Below are 18,668 nucleotides of genomic sequence, written 5' to 3' on the forward strand. Positions count from 1 at the left end.
AGAGACAACTAACTTTGTAAAGAGAAGAGGCTTATTTAGGTAGCAGTTCAGGAAATACTAGGGCAATAACACCCGACTCATCTCAGCCCTGGACAACACCTCATGATATCATGGAAGGCTGTGTAATGAAGTGAGAGTCTACTACCAGCCTGCTATAATGCAAGGCACCAAGACTCGCACCATTTCTATAACTATAGATGAGCAACAGACTTTACTGGCTAAAATAGCCAATGTTTTAGGATGTAATTTTTATGTATATCAGTGTTATGTACATGCATAACATCTCTGCACATATGCAGGACTGGTAACCATGGTAGCCAGAAGAGGGCATTAGATGCTCTTGAGCTGGAGGTACAGATGGTTGTGAGCCACCGCGTGGGTGCTGGGAATCCAACCTGAGTCCTCTGGAAGAACAGCACATGCTCATAATCACGGAACCATCTGTTCAGCTCATTGAGACCACTTGTTTAACATTTAAGATGACTCTGGCCAGTGAGATGGTTCAGTGGATAAAGACACTGGCTGCCCAGCATAAGGGTCTCAGTACAATCCTCAGAAGCCAGCAATGGAGAGAGAAAATGGATTCCTTTAAACAGTTCTCTGTCCTCCACATATAAGCCATGACACATCACACAGTAAATTTATGATAAGATACTTAAAATGTCTTTAAAAGGTGGAACTATTCTTTTCTGCAGAAAGGTATCAAAAAAGGTTGGTGGCATTTGATACTGAAAAGCCAACTTTAGGAGCACAATCTTGAGTCCACATTTTCTTGAGGCAACCCAGTACTCTACAGATCTAGGGAAAGAAGATACCACAGACAGAGGAGGCTATCTCACTGTTACTGTACTACCCCATGTTACTGTGGCCCAACTGCACACATGGCCTGCTAATGCTCTGACCTACAACCTGAGCCTGCAGATGCCGAGGACCCCGTGGAAGAGCCTTCACAGCAAGTGTCCACACTGCTGTGCCATAGACCAGCACATGGCATAGTGCCAGCCACGGTGCACATTTTTGATTTCTGTTCTCTCTTGATGGGAGACGCATGTGTTTTTAGTGCACAAAATAATGCCATAACTTACTTCAGGTGAAATATGTCAGTTAGCCATTTCTTCTTCTAAGAGTAGGGCACTAAATTAAAGTCAAATGGTATCTATGGATCCCGAGTGTAGAAAAGCACACATACCCAAATAACTGTGAGTTTTACAGAATTCCTGTGGGTTCGTGGGAGCCCTGAAACCTCTTCATGCCCACAATAAAGAATCTTAACCTATATGAGATGATTCCACACCACCTGCCTCTCTCTGAGCCTAGACACCTCCGTGGCATCCCAGAGATTCCCCCCATGCATTCCCACTAGCCACTGCAATCTTGATGAGAATTCAGAAGAGAGAACTATCTCCTCTAGACTCTGTTTCTAGTGTATTTCTCCTCTTCCCCAGTGGCACCGATCATCTAGCTTGCAGCCTGGGTTTTATCATTAATTTCTTTGCCTCTCAAACCCACCACAGAGAGTAGGGTCCTCTCTTGGGGAACTTCTTAACCCCATTCTCTTCTCTCCACCTAAGGTACCTAGCATCCCTGACATTCACTCCCTCTATGGTCACCTATACCTACTCACATGCCATGGCTCTGGAGACACCACAGGGAGAAAGCTACCACTTGGCTTTCAGTATATCCAAGCTGGGTTCTCTGGACCACATGGGTCCCAAGATAGCTGTGAATATGGCCTGACATATTTATAGACACTACCATTGTGTCACAATGTCAAAAGGACTTTCAGTGACCAGCTGCATTCTCGGCTTCTCTCTTCCCACCCACATACTGCTTCAAGGTCTACATAGGTGTCTAATGCTTGCTGAATGACTCCACTTCAAGATGGTCAGCTGCATAAAACAATGAGGCAATATCATATGCTTCATTTAAACCATGAGCCCTAAAGTAAATTTTCCTGCTGGTGTCTCATTACACATGGTCGTGCACATCTATAAATGCTGCAAAATTAAGTCTTAGGATGCTTAAGTATTATAGTCTAAGCTGGTGGTTACGGTAACATCTGTCTTGCCTCCTGAGGGCTAAACCAGAGACATGTGGGGAGTTTTCTGATATCACAGAGACTAAAGTGCTGCATTAAAATCCAAGGTCTAGGATTTCTAGGAACACTACAGTGCACAGCAAGTCATGACAAAAAAAAGCCCTATTTCCCAAGGTTTCCAAATGGCCTGGCAACTATTTGGGAGCAAGACGTTCTAACTACTTAGCTTAAACCTGTTTTACATGAAACTTAAAGGTTTTATTTGGGACTGCTAATCCAGGGCCTTGCATAGCCATTTTTTTCTCATATTAATCAAAACTGGGGTTTCTAAAAATACAGATATCACTCAGGGTGAGATGAGGCAGGTTATTTAAACATCATTTCTCTTTTCAGATAAATCATGTTGCTATGTCAACACCAACATAACTCTCCTGACCAAGACACCACTCTGGGGCAGCCATGTTTATGGCCATTATAATAGTCAGAACTTTATAAACTAACATCTGTGCTTGCTTAAAGCTCGTATTTCAAGATGAAAAACCCAGAACAATAGTCTTGAACAGTCTAGGCTACCATCTTACCTCATATCCATGCGTGCTCCTCATAGTTGAGATCACTGCTACAGTGTGTGGTCGTACATACTGGAGAATTCTCACATCTTTACAGATGTGCTGTGTGTAAAAGCTGCTGTCTTTGGCTTTTTCTGCAACACAGTGGGGTTTTCTGCAATTGATCTGCACAGTCTAAGTATGACTGGCATCTCAGACTGGTCAAGGTATGTTATAAGCCATAAGCAGGAGGCCCTGCAGCTGTTAGTGGCTTAAGAAGCCCTAAGCATCTGGACCAGCAGGCCTCACATGTAGCAGGCTCTTCCTAGTGCTGTGATCAACACATTGATCCAAATACAAATGATTTAACGGGATAAAGTCTTTGCTGACTTCTACACGGTGAAAAATGGTCTTCCCCAGTGTTCTCGCTGGGGGCTCTTGTTCCTTACATACCTGAGGTTGTCAAACAGGAAGGAAGACAGCTGCTGTCACAGTACAGGGCACAGTGTGAGGCCTGCAAGTGTGATCTCAACTTTCCAAAAATGGTTCTGCTTAAGAACCATCATCAATGGCTCCCCACTGCTTAAGGCTCTCAGGTGGGCAGTCCAGCCTCTTGCTTGCTTCCCAACCTCCATGGCCACACTCTACCTCCCTCACCTCTTCTCCAAAAGTAGTCCTGGTTCTAGTCTCCCTACCAGGCTGTCCTCTATGAAGTTCCTTTCATGAGGCTTTTCCAGCATTCCCAATGCCATGGTAATGTCCCAACCCAAACAGCATCCACTGGTCTGTGGACAACTATTGTTTACAAAAGGATCACTGTGAATATCTGCAGGTGAGGGGCTCAAGCTTACCCACCTACCCAGATCCAGAGAATGAGCTCAGCAAGACAGAGAGAACTCATGTTTCCAGTAAGGCTAGACACTGTGTCTGCTAGATACACACCTTGAGTATTTTTACATGTAGCACCTTCTATAAACCTCATAACAAGGTAGGTTTTCTTATATCTCAAGAGGCAAAGAAAGCCCAGCGGTCACCCTGGGGGAAAGCACTACATTCAAAACCACATTTGCCCAGGGCCACATTTGGTCTCTGCTTTCCTCTGTGTGCTAATGAGTAAGAGGGCCGTATGGTGCACTGGTCTGCCGTGCAACATGGCAAATGGATTGCACCCTGGCTCATCTGCCGGCTGTGTTACTCTTTATGCCACTCACCCCTCTGGACCTTCATGCCATTCCTAAAGTAGGTTTGCCTACATTCACATGAACACCTGCTATAGAGGCCAAATCACATGCTGATAGCAGGGCACCAAGCTTCAATGTCAGAAACACAGGGAGGATCTAGGAAATGGTAAGAGCCCAAACTTGGAGCCTGGGCCTATCTGCCTGCTGACAGATGGCTTCTATGGCATTTCCCCATGCTTCTTCCTTCATCAGTGGCCACCCTCCCTTGAAAGCTGGTTATCAAGGATCCTACTCATTTGGAGTCACTTTTTTTTTTTTTTACACCTACTCTGGACCCACGTTTATCTTCTTCCCCAAGAAAGCGTTCCTGAGCCACTCTAGGTATAGAAAGTTGAAGAGGTGGGATCAGATATGTGACTGCCCAGGAAATGCTATTTCTTGTCAAATCAGTCCAGAAGGTCTTTGCACAGACAGGCATCACGTGTTTCTTGGACCACTCAGTCAGGTCATTGTTTGGTGCATCTATGTGACTTCCTTTGAGGACAAAGTCATGGCTACTCTCAGTACCCCTGACATGCATGGAGTTGACCTTGTTTATTGTCTACAAAAAGGAAGGAAAAAAGAGAAAGGCTGTCTCATAGTTACCCTGGTTCTGTGTACACACATACCCTAAAGTCACTACCAAAGTGCAGTATAGGAACAAAGCAGCCCCATGAGTCCTCTCCACTAGCTCACTGAGAGAAGGTGACTACTAACCTTTAGACAACTAAGGCAAGCACTGTCCCACCAGCATCAGCACCAGCACGGAAGGATCACCTGTTCTGTGACATTACAGTGCCTCTGATGACACTGACAGGAACTTTCCAGTTCACTGTTAACCTTCAGCACCACTGCTTTGTGGCCCCTCGTGACTAAAATGTCATTGTGTGGCACACAGTTGTTCTCTAAGTGGGCATGGGCTGTTTGTGGTGCAGCGATGCCGCTGAAATGGGCCTGCAGTGAAGACTCCAAGAGAATGAAACAGGCCCCATCCACCACAGAGAGAACTGGCCAATGTGACAGGGGAGGGGGACACCTACACCATGACACTTGTGACTTGGCCACCCAGCTGTTAGCTCCCTAAAAATCATCATGACTTACCCTTAGTTCCTCCCCTGGTATTTCCTTACTATGGCTCTACTGCATCCACAGAGCTGGCTCACAACTCGCTGTATCCTGAGCCATGTTCACGTGTGTCCGCCTTCCCTGTACTGTATACTTCTGAGGCTCTGCTGCTAAGCTCCCCTTGACTGATGACGCTGTTGGAGGTGGAAAGGCCGGACTCCTGACAACTGCTTACTGCATGGAGACTGTCACCTCTGCCATCTGGGCCTCCAACAGTGCTAACATCTTGTGGGTGCAGAGCAAAATGTTTCTGCCTTGGTTTCTCAATAGCAGTGTCTGTCTCCATCGAGAAAAAGGACCTTTCTAGTTATTCTGAGCCCACCTTGTAGGGTGATGGTGCCATGTGCCCCAAAGGATATTCACCAATCCATACAGGGTTGAGATTCCACACAGTGCCAGGTGCCAGGGAAGGATTGGGAAGGGTTAACAGTGCCTTCTTCCCCCCAAGCCCCCCATCCCCCAACCCTGGAGTCCAGGCCCCACTTGGGCTCCTGCAGTCTTTCTCTAGAGCTGGCTGGGCCTGCAAAACAGCCCCCCCAGCAATCACTCGGACTTTGGGGGGCCTTTGTGCTTTAATAAAGACGGTATTACTGAGAGGCAAAGTTTCCTCCCTTCCAAGTCCCCTCGCTGCTGCCAGAATCCTGCTAAAGGTGAAGCACAGCCATTCAACACCAGAGAAAGGGCTGAATTGGATGCTGGACTCCTTTGACTTAATGTCACCATCTACTCCTTCTTTCAAACTGCAGCAGTGAGAGTGGCACCCAAAGCTGTGGTGTGGCTTCTGTACCCTTGTACTCCCATGGGGGCCCCTGGCTGGGACCCTCATATGGCGGCTGAACTGCTGGGGTTCTCTGCATGCCTCTCATGATCGCTCCAGTTTCCTCTCTGAAAGCAGACCTCCATCCCCCACTAGGGCAGTCCCAACACCAAGGCGGCTAGAGGGCTGGCAAAGCAGGGCTGCCCAGGTCTCCTTCTGAGCCTCTCCTCCGCTCTCTTACATGTCTCTCCTCTCTCTAAATTCCCTGCCCCCTTCTCTCTTTCTTCATGCATCACTAAACCCATTAGGAACTTTACAGGATGCTCCTGATGCATAGATCTCCAATGTGGGACTCTGGCAGCTCTGCTTCAGTGATGGGAGGGAGGGCAGAGTCTCCTGTGCCCTGGGGCTGTCTTCATTTGCAGCTTCATCTGCAAAACGTGCACCAAGTGGACCTGCTCCTTCCAGACCCCATGGATTCCTGCAGCCTGTGAAACTCCGGACTTCCCATTTGCACAGGGGCAGCACCTTCCTAATGGGCTGGTGTGAGGACAGAATGGGTTAAGAATGAGTGAAGGAGGCGCTGCTCGGCCATCTGCCTCACTACTTCGAACATCCAGACCAGACACAGCCTGTTTGGGAGCCCTTGTGTTCCCTCCAGTTCCTCTCCTGGTGGCTGAATGAGGTGAAGGGAAAGAACACAAACTCAATTCAAGGCTGTTTGCAGCTGTTTCTGGGTGAGGGTGTCTGTCTGTCTGTCTGTGTGTGAGTGTGTGTGGCTTTTTTTCTCTCTAACTTTTTCCCCTGCCTTGGTGTCCTGGGCCTTTGAAAGAAACAACAACAGAACCCCAGTGCAGTGAAAAGCCAGGATTCTTCTTCAAATCCCAGCTAATCCTGCAGCTTCCTCTGAAGGGACAGCGGGGGAGGTGGGAAAGGACCACAATTGTTTTTCTAGGTCCTCCCCTCCCAACCACTGCTCTTGGAGACCAGGAAACGAGGGGGAAAAATCCATAAATCATCCACGGTGAAGGACAGAAGAAACAGGGAAAGACAGGATTGCCAGCCGAAGAGGAGGCATCAGGACAGCCTGAGGGCTGATTCGATTTGCTAGATGGGACAGCGGTCTGCTGAGAACTCAATGTCTAAGCTAGGACACCCCTGCTCAAAAGGTGGAAGACAGCAGGGGCACTCAGTGTCTGTGTGGGCAGAGCAGAAATGCTACCATAAAGGGGCTGTGGGTGTAGGCTGTGTCTGACCCACACCTCTGCCACTGCCGTCCTAGTTATCTGTGATGCCCTCAGCCTCTTCTCCAACTACCCCTTAATATCAGGTAAAATAACAAGTCAGCCATGTTTCTCTGCTCCAAAGGTCTCCTTGTACTTAGAACTAAGCCCCACCCTTCTGCACAGTACAGAAGGTCTTATTCAATTCTCTGCTCATCTCTTGTCTGCTAACCATCAATTCTTGCCCTGGTTTTGTAATGCTTCTAAGTTCGCCAGAACCACCCCACCTGGAAAACCACATGTGTGTGTGGCTTGACCCTCGATTGTCTGTCTCATGTGCTCTCTGGGGAGCATCTTGAGCATCCCTCTACCAGACCCTAGCACTCCTCAAACAGCTTTTCTGTTATTTATTTCCCTCTGCACGAAAGTAAAGGCTCCATAGTCTGTGCCACTTGCCTCTGAAAACAGCCCCCACTTGGTTTGCAGTGCACAGTGGGTGCACGGCCAACACTCAGTGGGTGGGTGAAAGTGCAGACAAAGGATCAGGCTCCCTAGAAATGAGTGCTGGGCTCCGATAGGAGCTCTGGGGTACAGTAGTTTTCCTACCATGCTTGAGGCTCTGGACTGTACACCACCCCCAGCATTGCCAAAATAACAAACTAAACTTCAAACACACACACAAAAAAAGCATCTGGATATGGAAAATACTGTATGAGGAGCCAAAACAAGCAGTGTGATTCTGAGTGCCTATGTGGGCACATGTATGTCTATATGTGTGGATGTTTATGTGTGTGTGCAATGTATCTATTTATATATACATATGCATTTGTATACATATTTATGCACGTGTAAATGCATGTGCATGCCTGTGCATGGCTATGTGTGCATGCTCATTTGTGCGTTTATGATTGTGTATATCTGTGTGTATATGTATGGGTATGTATCTGTGCATATATGGACATGTATATATAGGTGTCTGTAAGTATATACACATGTGTGTGCATGTGTATGTTAATGTGTATATATACATACATATATATTGGTTTATGTGTGTGTTCATGTGTCTATGTATCTATGTGTGTATGTACATGCATGTGTATATACACACCTGAGTGCATATGTTTGTGTGTATGTTTATGTGAGTTTGAATATATTCATATTTAGGAATCACATTTTTTTTGCACGTGCACATGTGTGAGTGTGTGAAGGATTCTACACAGACAGTCACTGTTGCTTTTCAGTGGTTGAAATCGCCCATGAATTAGGTGACATCAGTCATTTCTTATTAAAAGAAACATGTCTTACATAGCCTATTGAGCCACTAAGCATTTTGGAAAGGGTCAGTTCATGAGTACAGGCCGAGTGTCAAAGCTTCCTTAAACTGTCTGCAATCAGGACTGCTTGTCATTCAGATTTTTTAAGCTGGGTTTTTCATACATACATATTTTGGATGTTTATAATACTGTCCACATTAAGACAGCTTGAATATGGAACCAGGACTAAACACTAAATTCAACTTTGCTCTTAATCATCTTAAATGCACATCCTAAAGGTCATGTTGTATATTTCAGTAAATTTGGACACCAAACAGTTGAACAATATGGAATTTTTTCAAGTGTCATATCAGTCCCCAGAAAGCTTTGGATTTTGGAGTATTTTGAAGTTTGGGCTTTTAGATAAGGGAATTCTTATCCTACAAGTGAAGTCTTGTGGGCTTCTCAGCCTCCTGCAGTTCCTCAGTCCTGCCATGTGTGGCAGCACTGGAGTGAACAGGTGCAGCTTAAAGACACAGGCGGTGGGTCAGATCTGCTGAAGCCAGGGCTGGCCGGCCGCTGGTGTACATGAAGGTCAAGCAAAGTCAGCACACAGGCACGCAGACTAGTAGTTTTGGAATACCCAGAGCTACAAGCAAAAGATCGGCAAGGACAGCACCAGCCCACAGACAGTGTTCTAATCAGATGGGGCGAAAGACAAAGACGAACCCTACAAATTCACTTGGGATTTGCGCTTCATGGGACACACAGCACTTGTGTTTGTCTGTGCAGAAAAGTGTTTTTGTCCGTACAAAGGTTGTCAGCAGACTTGGCCGATAACGGAATGAGAGATTAGTGGAGTTCATCAATATGATTTAGTGATCTTGTGCCCCGAGAACCAAGAAAGGAAGCCAAGGGCAGAGGCAGGCATGATGAATTTAGTAGTATGTAAAACTTGGATACAATAAAATCATAAAGTTGCCTCAATGAGTGGGGTCCCTGTTAGTCCCTCACAGTCACGCCTTATCAGCCTCATTTAGCCTTGCTTACTCAGAACTTAACATATTATTAACAAACATATATTTTCTTTTTGGTCCACAGGAAACTGCTGGAGCTTCCACAGTGTCTGGATCAGCGGTTTTCAACCCGTGGGTCAAGATCCCTTTGGAGAGTCACACATCAGATATCCTGGATCTCAGATGTTTACACAAAGACTCAAAACAGTAGCTAAACTACAGTTATGAAGTAGCAACAAAAATAATTTTTTGTTTGGGGTGATGGCAACAGGAGAAACTGTATTCAAGGGTCACAGCATTAGGAAGGTTGAGAAACACTGGTCTAGAGAGAAGAAATGGCATCCAAACCTCAGCTATTTTTCCATGGCAGGGAAATAAAGTGACGAATGAGCAACCCTTGTGTGTTCAGAACTATAACCAAGGTCTTGTCCTTGAATTTGCACACTGCTCCTCACTGAGGGCACAGAACAGGTGAAGACATGAATTTAAATGCTTCAAGTCACCTGGCCAATGGACATCCTTCGGCCAACTGTATAGTCTTCTGTGACTCGTAAGAGAGTTTTACCTTTAAAAAATGTTCCCAGGGTCAAATGCACTGGATTCTAGCATTCTAGAGACCCCAGGAGTTCTCAGGCTTTGGCATGCTAACCTGTTTCATTACTGATCAGCAGCATCTGGGAGTTCAACTGTAGCTTCTTATCTGAGCATGTGCACTCCCACAGGCTGCATGCCTTACCTGTCCTTGAGGGCTGCACACTACATGCCTACTGAGGACCATGCTGTCCACTCTCTTCACTGGTACAGGGTAGGATCTGTGCTCTCCACCAGGTTTATGAAGCAATGAATGGCTGCCAGAGCTCTTTTCTGCATCCCTTTCCTCTAGAGAAGCATCTTTTGAGATTGGGGTTTCATGTAGGACCCCAGAAGATACTGAGTGCTGGCTTCAGTGGTGTCAGGTGTCTTCTAAGGGAGATACCAATGGAAGGAAAGCCTTGTGGCTCATCCTGGCCATTTTGGGCATGTCCCTGCTGGACAATGTTAAAGGGACTTCATGTGTATCTGTATGTTAGTCATCTGTTCCCAAATCCATTCATTATGAGGCCAGGTCAACAGTGCCTGCCTCCCTGACCATGGAAAGAACTGAGTAAATTGTGCTGAAATCAGGAGCAATTTTCACCATGGAGATAGAGGACACCAGGAACTTTTCTCACAGTAATTAACATGTCAGGCACTGAGTTCTGCCTCTGGGAAGACTGGATCTCCAGGAAGGAGATGAAGAGGAGACACAGTCCAGGGAAGGTGGATGCCTCCTTTTTTGAGTAATGCCAGGCAAATATCTCTGGCTAGGGTCTGCATTCTGGGACCAGAGGCAGCCACTGCCCACACAGGCTATCTCAGTCAACCCAACATGCTGTTTTCAGATGGTTTTGAACAGAATCCAGAAGAGTTCTTGATTCCAGACTCATCTCCTAGATGTAGTGGGGGGAACAAACCAGTAGCTAACCCATGCCACACACTGTATATACCTTCATAAGTTGTTGGTGTAACCTTGAAACCCCACCATTCATAAAAAGCCTATGAGCTGGCCTGACACGCTTGCTCTGTAACACGGGACAAGTCCTTCTTTTGTCTCCATGCCTCAATTTCTTCACACATAAAATCAGGGTGGTGTGAGCTTATTGGCTTAAGGGGTTTTAGTTTTGACAAAATAGCTCTCATCCTTCATATCACCGTGACATTGGAGACACAGGAGCATCTTACAGGAAGCCAGCCTGCAAGAGTATGGTCCATCAGCTCAGGATATCCAGCATCACGACTACCTTGAAAAGCTCTTGTTTAGATATATGCAGCAACCCCTGAGCACCTAAGCACTTCTTCCTAATCGGGTCATAAGAAATCCATCACTGTCCTCAGGATGCTGTAGGTGGTGTGGCCTTGTCCTTATGCAGAATATGGGCTGTGCAGTCAACGGTGCTTAGATTTCGGCCCCACCTGCTGCTGCCTGTTGAGGGTACTTTGGTTAGATGCCCAATCTGCTGTCTCTGCAGACAGGGCTACTGAGCCTCCATCTTGCAGGGTTGCTCAAGGGCCTGAATGGAGCATCCACCAGCAGTGCTTCATCACAAACTCTGGTTACGATTGTAGCTGTGGCTGTCACTTCTACCAGTGATGTGCATGCCAATGGGCGTGGTGACATACATCTGTAATTCCTACACTCAGGTGGGGGCAGAGGAGAAGAAGAGCAAAACAAGAGACAAAGAGAGGCAGAGAGCAAAATTCTGAGGTGAGGCAGAGTCAGAGGCAGTCGCAAGACTCCTATGACTGGGCTGGTTGATCACTCAGACTCAGGAGACTTGGGTTCTCTGTTTGGGAAACAGAATACTGACTCCCCACAATGGGGAAACAGGATGTCCCAGGCAGATGTGAAGGGCCGAGAGAGAATGCATGGCTGGAGATATGCTTTGCTTCTCCTTCTTGGCAGCTTCATCTGAAATCTCCCAGACTGTGCCTGCCCTTCGCTCAGTTACCCAACAGGAGCTCTCCAGCACCTGGGCTGCCCACCACCCCAGACAGCAGCACACAGCCCATGCAAGGGTCAAGTGCATATGCATCTTGCTGTGGCTGCATGCTGGGCTCTTATAGGTGGCTCTCCTACATAAACCCCGGCTCTCTTCCGGACACATATCACTGCCGCCCAGTCAAGCTCACTGATGTAGCACAGCATCCAAGAGACAGTACTTAGGGCTGTACTATCTTAACATCTTCCTTCCCCTCTGGGTTCCTGAGGCATTTCCACTGACCTACTGGGGAGGGTTCAGAATGCACTTCCCCGTTTTTAAAAACCTACTGAGGGCTGGGAAGATGGCTTGTGAGTTTGGTCCCTCAGAACTTCATGGTTGAAAGAGAGAAGTGACTCCTGTAAGTTATCTTCTGATGCCCCCTCCTTCAACACACATACCAGATACATAAAGATGTAATAAAAACACAAAACTGAATTATACTAGTCTACAGTAGGACTCAAAAAAGATTTTCAATATTTCCCCTTCTCTTCCTGTTCTTCTTTTTTTTTTCTCTAAATAGGGTCTTGTTATACAACATAGGCAGATTTTGGACGGTCCTCCAGTCCAGCCTCCCAGGCCCTGGGGTCATAGGTGTGAACCACCACTCCCAGCTCAGAAAACACTCCTCCGATAGTTTATCCTTATAAAGGAGTATTGAAAACCCCTATTCAGTAATGCTGTGAGCTCCCCCATACTGTCAACCCTACATGCAAATTCACACCCTTGGTTCTCACCCTGCAGCCAGCTCCTGTATCTTATTCTATAGAAGGGAAAGAACCTCCGAGTTAATCCAGTGTTTTTGAACATACATGCTGAAAAACAGACTTGGGGATTGAGTTTCAATTCCAGATACTTTTGTTGTTACGATTAATTTTAAAATGGTGTGTGTGTGAGTGTGTATGTGTGTGCATGTGTGTGTGAGTGTATATGTGAGTGTTTGAGTATGTGTGTGAGTGTGTGTGTGAGTGTTTGAGTGTGTGTGTAAGTGTGTGTGTATGTGTGTGTGAATGTGTATGAGTGTAAGTGTGTATGTGTATGTGTGTGTATGAGAGTGTGTGTATATATGTGTGTGTATGTGTGTGAGAGTGTGTGTGTGTGAGTGTGTGTGTATGTGTGTGTGTGTATGTGTGAGTGTGTGTGTATGTGTAAGTGTGTGTGTATGTGTGTGTGAATGTGTATGAGTGTAAGTGTGTATGTGTATGTGTGTGTATGAGAGTGTGTGTATATATGTGTGTGTATGTGTGTGAGAGTGTGTGTGTGAGTGTGTGTGTATGTGTGTGTGAGTGTGTGTATGTGTTTGTGAGTGTGTGTGTATGTGTGTGTGATTATGTGTGTGTGTGTGTAGACACACATATCTAAGTAAGCACATGTGCCTGTGGAGGCCAGAGGTATCAGATTCCCTAGAGCTGAAGTTATAGAAGGATGTGAGCCACTCAACATGGGTGCTGAGAACCAAACTCAAGTCCCTTAGAAGAACACCAAGCACTCCCAGCTGCTTAGCCAGCTCTGCAAACACTGAGCCTGCTTCTTAGCAATCCAGTTATCCTCTTCTTCAGCTAGGAGGAGGCAGCAAGGGGAACCACAGGGAGAAAGTTTGAGCAGGCAACAGTATCAAGTATAGCAACAATATAAGCACCTCTTATTTGCAAAAACAGAGGGATCCTATTGCTTTATGGCATCACAATGCACAAAAAGCAAAGGTCAGAAGATGATATGGCTGGAGGGACACAAATGTCCTTGTTCTGCTTGCTGGGGTCCCCATGCATCTCTGTGACAGCCTCTCAGCACACCTGCTTTTCCTATATGCCATTCCTCTATGTTTCTGTGTTTTTTCAGCTTCCCTCCTTTGGACCACCTTGCCTCTCACACCCTAGCAGTTTCTCCATCCCACCCAGCCTTGAGGGGCCTCCAGGGAGCAGCTTTCACAAGGCCCAGAGTTGCTGATCCCTCTGTGCTTGGAAACCTCATTTCTACCCCTCACCTCAGACAAGAACTTAGAACACTGGTGACAAGCAGTGACCTGTGTCACCCACATTCATGAAGAGTAATGGAGTCAGGAAGGGATGGGAATAAGAACTTGATATCCTATTTTTAAAGAAAATAAAATAATTCCCAGACAGAAGACTAATGACCTTGATATTCAGCCTCAGGTAAGAGCAGCAGGGAACAGTGGAGGGCTGTATCCAATGAGTTAACTTTTTTTTAAATTCCTTTTTTCTCTAAGCTATATACACAAGCAAGATGGACATGCCCACGGAAGTTCCACTTCTGCTCCTCTATCGCTATGGCAACAGCACAGTCCACGCTGTGCCCTCTGACCTAAGCCCCCTTGTTCTTTCTAGCTCCCCTGTGATTGGAAGAGGCTATGGCTCAGGTTCTGACTAGTAGCCGGCGAGTGGAGGAGGCATATACAGCTAACTCCCAGGCAGCTTGGCGTTGGCCACTCTTTCCCTTTTCTTCTCCATTGTGACCCTGAAGGTCACCCAGCATGGCTTTCACAGCAGGGCTGTGAGACAGAGGCATTGCTCCCCACTCCCCACTGCAAGGACATGAGACACAGACTCATTTGGGGTGGCTAGTGGGAAGGCCAGCATGCCCTGCCCTAGTGTATACCTGGAATCAGGCTCAGTAGCATAAGAATTATCATAGTTATAACTGCCTAACATATTTTAGTTTTTAATACATCTTATCCTATCTTACCTTTGTGACTCTCAACTCATCCAGAAAGGTGGTATAAGACTATTTTACAGAGGAGAAAACAAAACTTAAAGCAAAACGGAATAGCCCCGAAGGGTATGGACCTATGTGGAGGAGCTCCCAGGCGGGTTCCTCATCCATTGCCCTTCTCCTCTCTCAACTCAGAGCTGGTGCTTCCAGCATGAGCTTCTTGGTGACCAACAGGTAGGTCAATTGTTAACTTCTGCAGAATTCATCTTCTGCTTATGGGCTAGCTGCTCAATAGTTAACGTCTTACCTTTCCGGTTGACTTAGTACCCTTCCAGATGCAGAAGTAGCAGATGGTCCAGGCTGCCAGGAGACACAGTGCCAGCTCCCAGCGGAGGTTCCCAATATGCTCAATGCCATCGGATATAGCCAAGACCCGGCGTCTGTGAAGAGAGGGCGGGGAGTCACTGGACGGAAGATGGCTGCTGTGCTTCTATCTGTGACAGGGGACAGTAGAGGAGCAGGGATGGGCTGCCCTCCGATGCCCCACCCCTCTGTCATTCACCAACTGTGACACCCTGGGCTGAACAGGGAGCCTCTGAGAAAGACAAGACCTAAACTGTGCTTTTGTGGAACCACACTCTGGAGGAAAGGAAAAACACGTGGCACAATGGGCTTGGGAACCGCCCTGCTAAGTCTGATGTATCTGGGAAACTGTACTGTTATGTAAATAGTCTGAGTCTTTAGGAAAAGACTACATATTGCAAGCCTACTGAACTCGGGGGTTGCCACATGACTATGGAACATGTGACAAATCACAGAGAAGCTTCTGGAGCCAGCTGTGATGACTGTCCAGTTCCCCCCTTTCTCCCTTTGCTGTTATTATAAGAGAGTACCATGGTAAGATTCCTGGGAGCCCTGTTCCGAAGGGACTTCCCAAGACACAGTGCAAGCACTATCAGAAGATAGTGGATCGTCTCACTCAGATTTCTGGAGTGCTTGTCACTGCAACATCACTCAACCCATCTTTGCTGCTGCAGGGAGCCCCTGGAAGCTTCCTGGGAGAAAGGATGGAAGATCTGCTCCCTGAAGAGGGAGAAGCAGAGACTGTCCTAGGCTAAATGAAACCTCTAGAGACAGAATGTGGTGCACTTCAGGGACAGAGGTGCAGGGCACAGAGTGCATACAGAATGGTGGGAGGAGAAGACAGAGGAGGGACCCATTCCAAGGAGGAGAACCTATGCTAATGGGGAGAGGCACCCATACTGAGAGGACCCGGTGCTATAGAACATTGAAGATACCAGGTAGGCTGGAAACGCCTGCACCATGGTCTTCTCCAAGATCGCAATTCTTCAGAGCTGACACATGCCTGGCTACCAAAGCCCACCCTGGGGTTGTGTTTCTTTAAAGTCAAACTTGCCACGCTCCATATTGTGTCCAACCATGGCACTAGCACAACCCCCCTCCACACTTGCTCCACGAACCCCATTCTGGCTGCCAAGCCACCCCCACCAGACAGTGCCAGTTGCCTTCAGTGCTCTGAGAATGTCCCTGGAGAAAGGAACTCCCATCCCACCAAGCATGAAAGCCACCCTCAGTGTCTGTCTCCCTGGGAATCAGCTCGGGTCTGATTCTGCATTAATTACTCAATGACACCAATTAGCACTGGTCAGCAGGCTCCCCATAGCCCCAGCCCCTGCCGGAGAAATCAGGCAGGCCCCCAAACAAAATCAGACTGTGGGCAGCCTCTGAGTTACTAGAAACCAGCTCACAGCTGGAAGAAACCGGAGCAACCACGCTCAGTACACATGTCCTGGGGCCTACTATGTGCTAGGGACTCACTACCTTAGGTTCTGAGCATAGAAGGTCTGTATGTTCAACTAGGCTAAGCTGGACCAAAGAGGGGGTACATATTAAGTGAGGACAAAGGAGCTGGCTAGCCAGGCCCAACAATGAGCATACTTCCTTCTTGGAGTGCTTTAGTAACCCTCCACTTGAAGTCATCTGAGGCACTCACACCTCACACAGACATGATGCATCTTTAAAGACCTTAGAGAAAGTCTAGTGTGGAAACGGAGAAGCATCTTTGCCAAACAGATCCCTGAGAGCACTGAGCCATGGATTTCTTACTAAATGAAACACTTGGAATCAACAGAGGCAGGACTCAGTAATGGAGAAGAGACTTACAACTACTACTCACTTGAGTCATTTTTAACTTCGCCTTTTTCTTGACAGGAATTGGGGGATGGAATCTCCTCTACCCTCCTCTCCTGGGACAGTTCCACTCACCCTTCAATTATATGTCTTACCTATAATTTCTTACAAGAAGCTTAATTTGGGCCCTCTAGCAGTTAGGACAGATTGAGTTTTACCGTAGTAACAAGCATCCCCCACAGAGATCTCAAAGGTGGAAAACAATAGCATTCTTTTCTTGCCCCTGTATAACTTTCAGTGTGCCCACTACCTTTCCTGTGCACATATTAAGAACCCAATAAGAGATACACATATGTTTTCTTGTAATTGCTACTCCAAACACCCGCAAGATAGCACATCAGTTGGCAAGGAAGAATGATCTAGACAAGACCTTGGGTCCCTGTGTCATGCCATGCTCTGTATCCATCTATTCTAGGTTCGGGACAGCTCATGAATAAACATAGGTTGTGTGTGTGTGTGTGTGTGTGTGTGTGTGTGTGTGTGTGTGTGTGTTTGTATTGGTGGATTTATCTGTTGAGCTGTGGATCTGAAGATGAAAATGCACAGGGAAGGAGAAAGGAAGGAGGAAACAGACCTGCTAGGAGTGAGCTGGCTCCACTCTCTGGAAGCCGAGAGCCTCAGAGGCCTGAACAGCCAGCTCTGGCGCCCCCTCACTTGACTGAACCATCTCATTTCCCAATTGGGAAGCAGTACACAAAAAGCCAAAGCGGATGAACTGCTCTTTTGTTCCACCAGACTCTATTTGAAAACATCTTCAAACTATGTTCTTTACATTGAGCCAATGCTGATGGTTGCTCAAAAGATTCTGGAGGAAACCTGGGCTCGGTAGATGGGGTTCTCAGTTTATTAGGCTATAGGGCTGTTTTGAAACCCACAAGGACGGCTTTTGAGAGCATGGGGGCTGGGGCACTCCAGAGCAGAGACTCAGGGAAGGCATAGCTCTTCCTGGGAAAAAGCTTTCTTAATGACCCTCCCCCACAAAGCACTGGAGCAGCTGAATGAGGAAGAGCTCGCTGCCAACACGCTGGCCGGCAAGGACCCAGGACCGGACCTCTGGACGCTGTGCCCAGAGCGGACACACTCAGCACTCAGGACTAGCCAGTTTCTTGGGGAGATGAGCGTATGCTAGCTGAGCACTCTGCGCTGGCTTTGGAGCAGATCCAGAGAGCACCTTTGAGCATATTTCTGGAGACTTCCCCCCTGGAGGCTGAAACCAGCCTGGAGCTTTAGGGCCAGGTATCTCCAGACCTTGACACATACCAAACAGCTGGGCTTGAGGCCAGCCCTGTTTCCCACCATCTGTTCCACCTTGGCTGGGGAACGTCAGCTCTCTGAGTCTCAGCTTTCCTCATCTGTAAAAAGGAATTAATCGCATTTTCCTCCACAGGCTACCCAGGTGTGAAAGCATCTAACCCATCCCAGGATCCTTGAGGCAGGGACACATATTATTGCTTCAAGGATGAGAAAACTGAGGTACAGCCAAGTTAAGAAACTTGGTAGAGCCACGTCAGTAAATGATGGAGGGAGCTTAGGTGGAAGTCTGGAAGCCTCCATGCTAGCCATTGGGTCTCCCAGAACCCCGAAGTCACTACTGTATTCCCTCCAGCTTTGGTCCCTACAGATTAGAGCTATCTCACACACCTCTGCACAGTGAATAAAAGGGGTACAAACTGCCTGTCACTACTTCGTGAATTGTTATATTCGAGTGCTTACTGAGCACCATTAGGATGGTGGCTGCTACGGCAAGTTAGAGGTTCCATAAGAGCTCAGGACCCAGTGGGAAATGAAGACAAGGAAACTGCTCGTGATGGAAAGAAGAGAACAGCAAAGCCTCAAAAATGGGAGTTGGGGGAGAGGTCTTAAGGGACAGGAGTGAACCCAGAGCAAAAGCTGGAGGCTAGCCATGGTACAGTGGACCATGTGTGCCCAGTGCAGAAGCAGAGGTGCCAGTGAGGTGTAGTATTAGCTTTGTAGAGTATGGGGCTGCATCTCACAAGAGTGGTGGAGGAGTCTAAAGACGGGGGATACCTTGTTGGGGCAGATAGGTAC

General features: G+C 47.3%; 1 protein-coding gene across 1 annotated transcript in view; it reads right to left on the reverse strand.

Annotated features, from left to right (window-relative positions):
• Positions 1–18,668, reverse strand: part of SLC6A11 (solute carrier family 6 member 11) — a gene marked incomplete at both ends in the record, with an annotated part of 108,246 nt that overhangs the window by 63,469 nt on the left and 26,109 nt on the right. The window contains one exon of the mRNA XM_080915037.1: positions 14,716–14,848. Coding sequence (XP_080771163.1) covers positions 14,716–14,848 — 133 coding nt within the window. The remainder of the gene's footprint in view (positions 1–14,715; positions 14,849–18,668) is intronic.

Source organism: Micromys minutus, assembly GCF_963924665.1.
Source record: "Micromys minutus genome assembly, chromosome: 3".
In the NCBI taxonomy this organism is placed as follows: domain Eukaryota; kingdom Metazoa; phylum Chordata; class Mammalia; order Rodentia; family Muridae; genus Micromys; species Micromys minutus.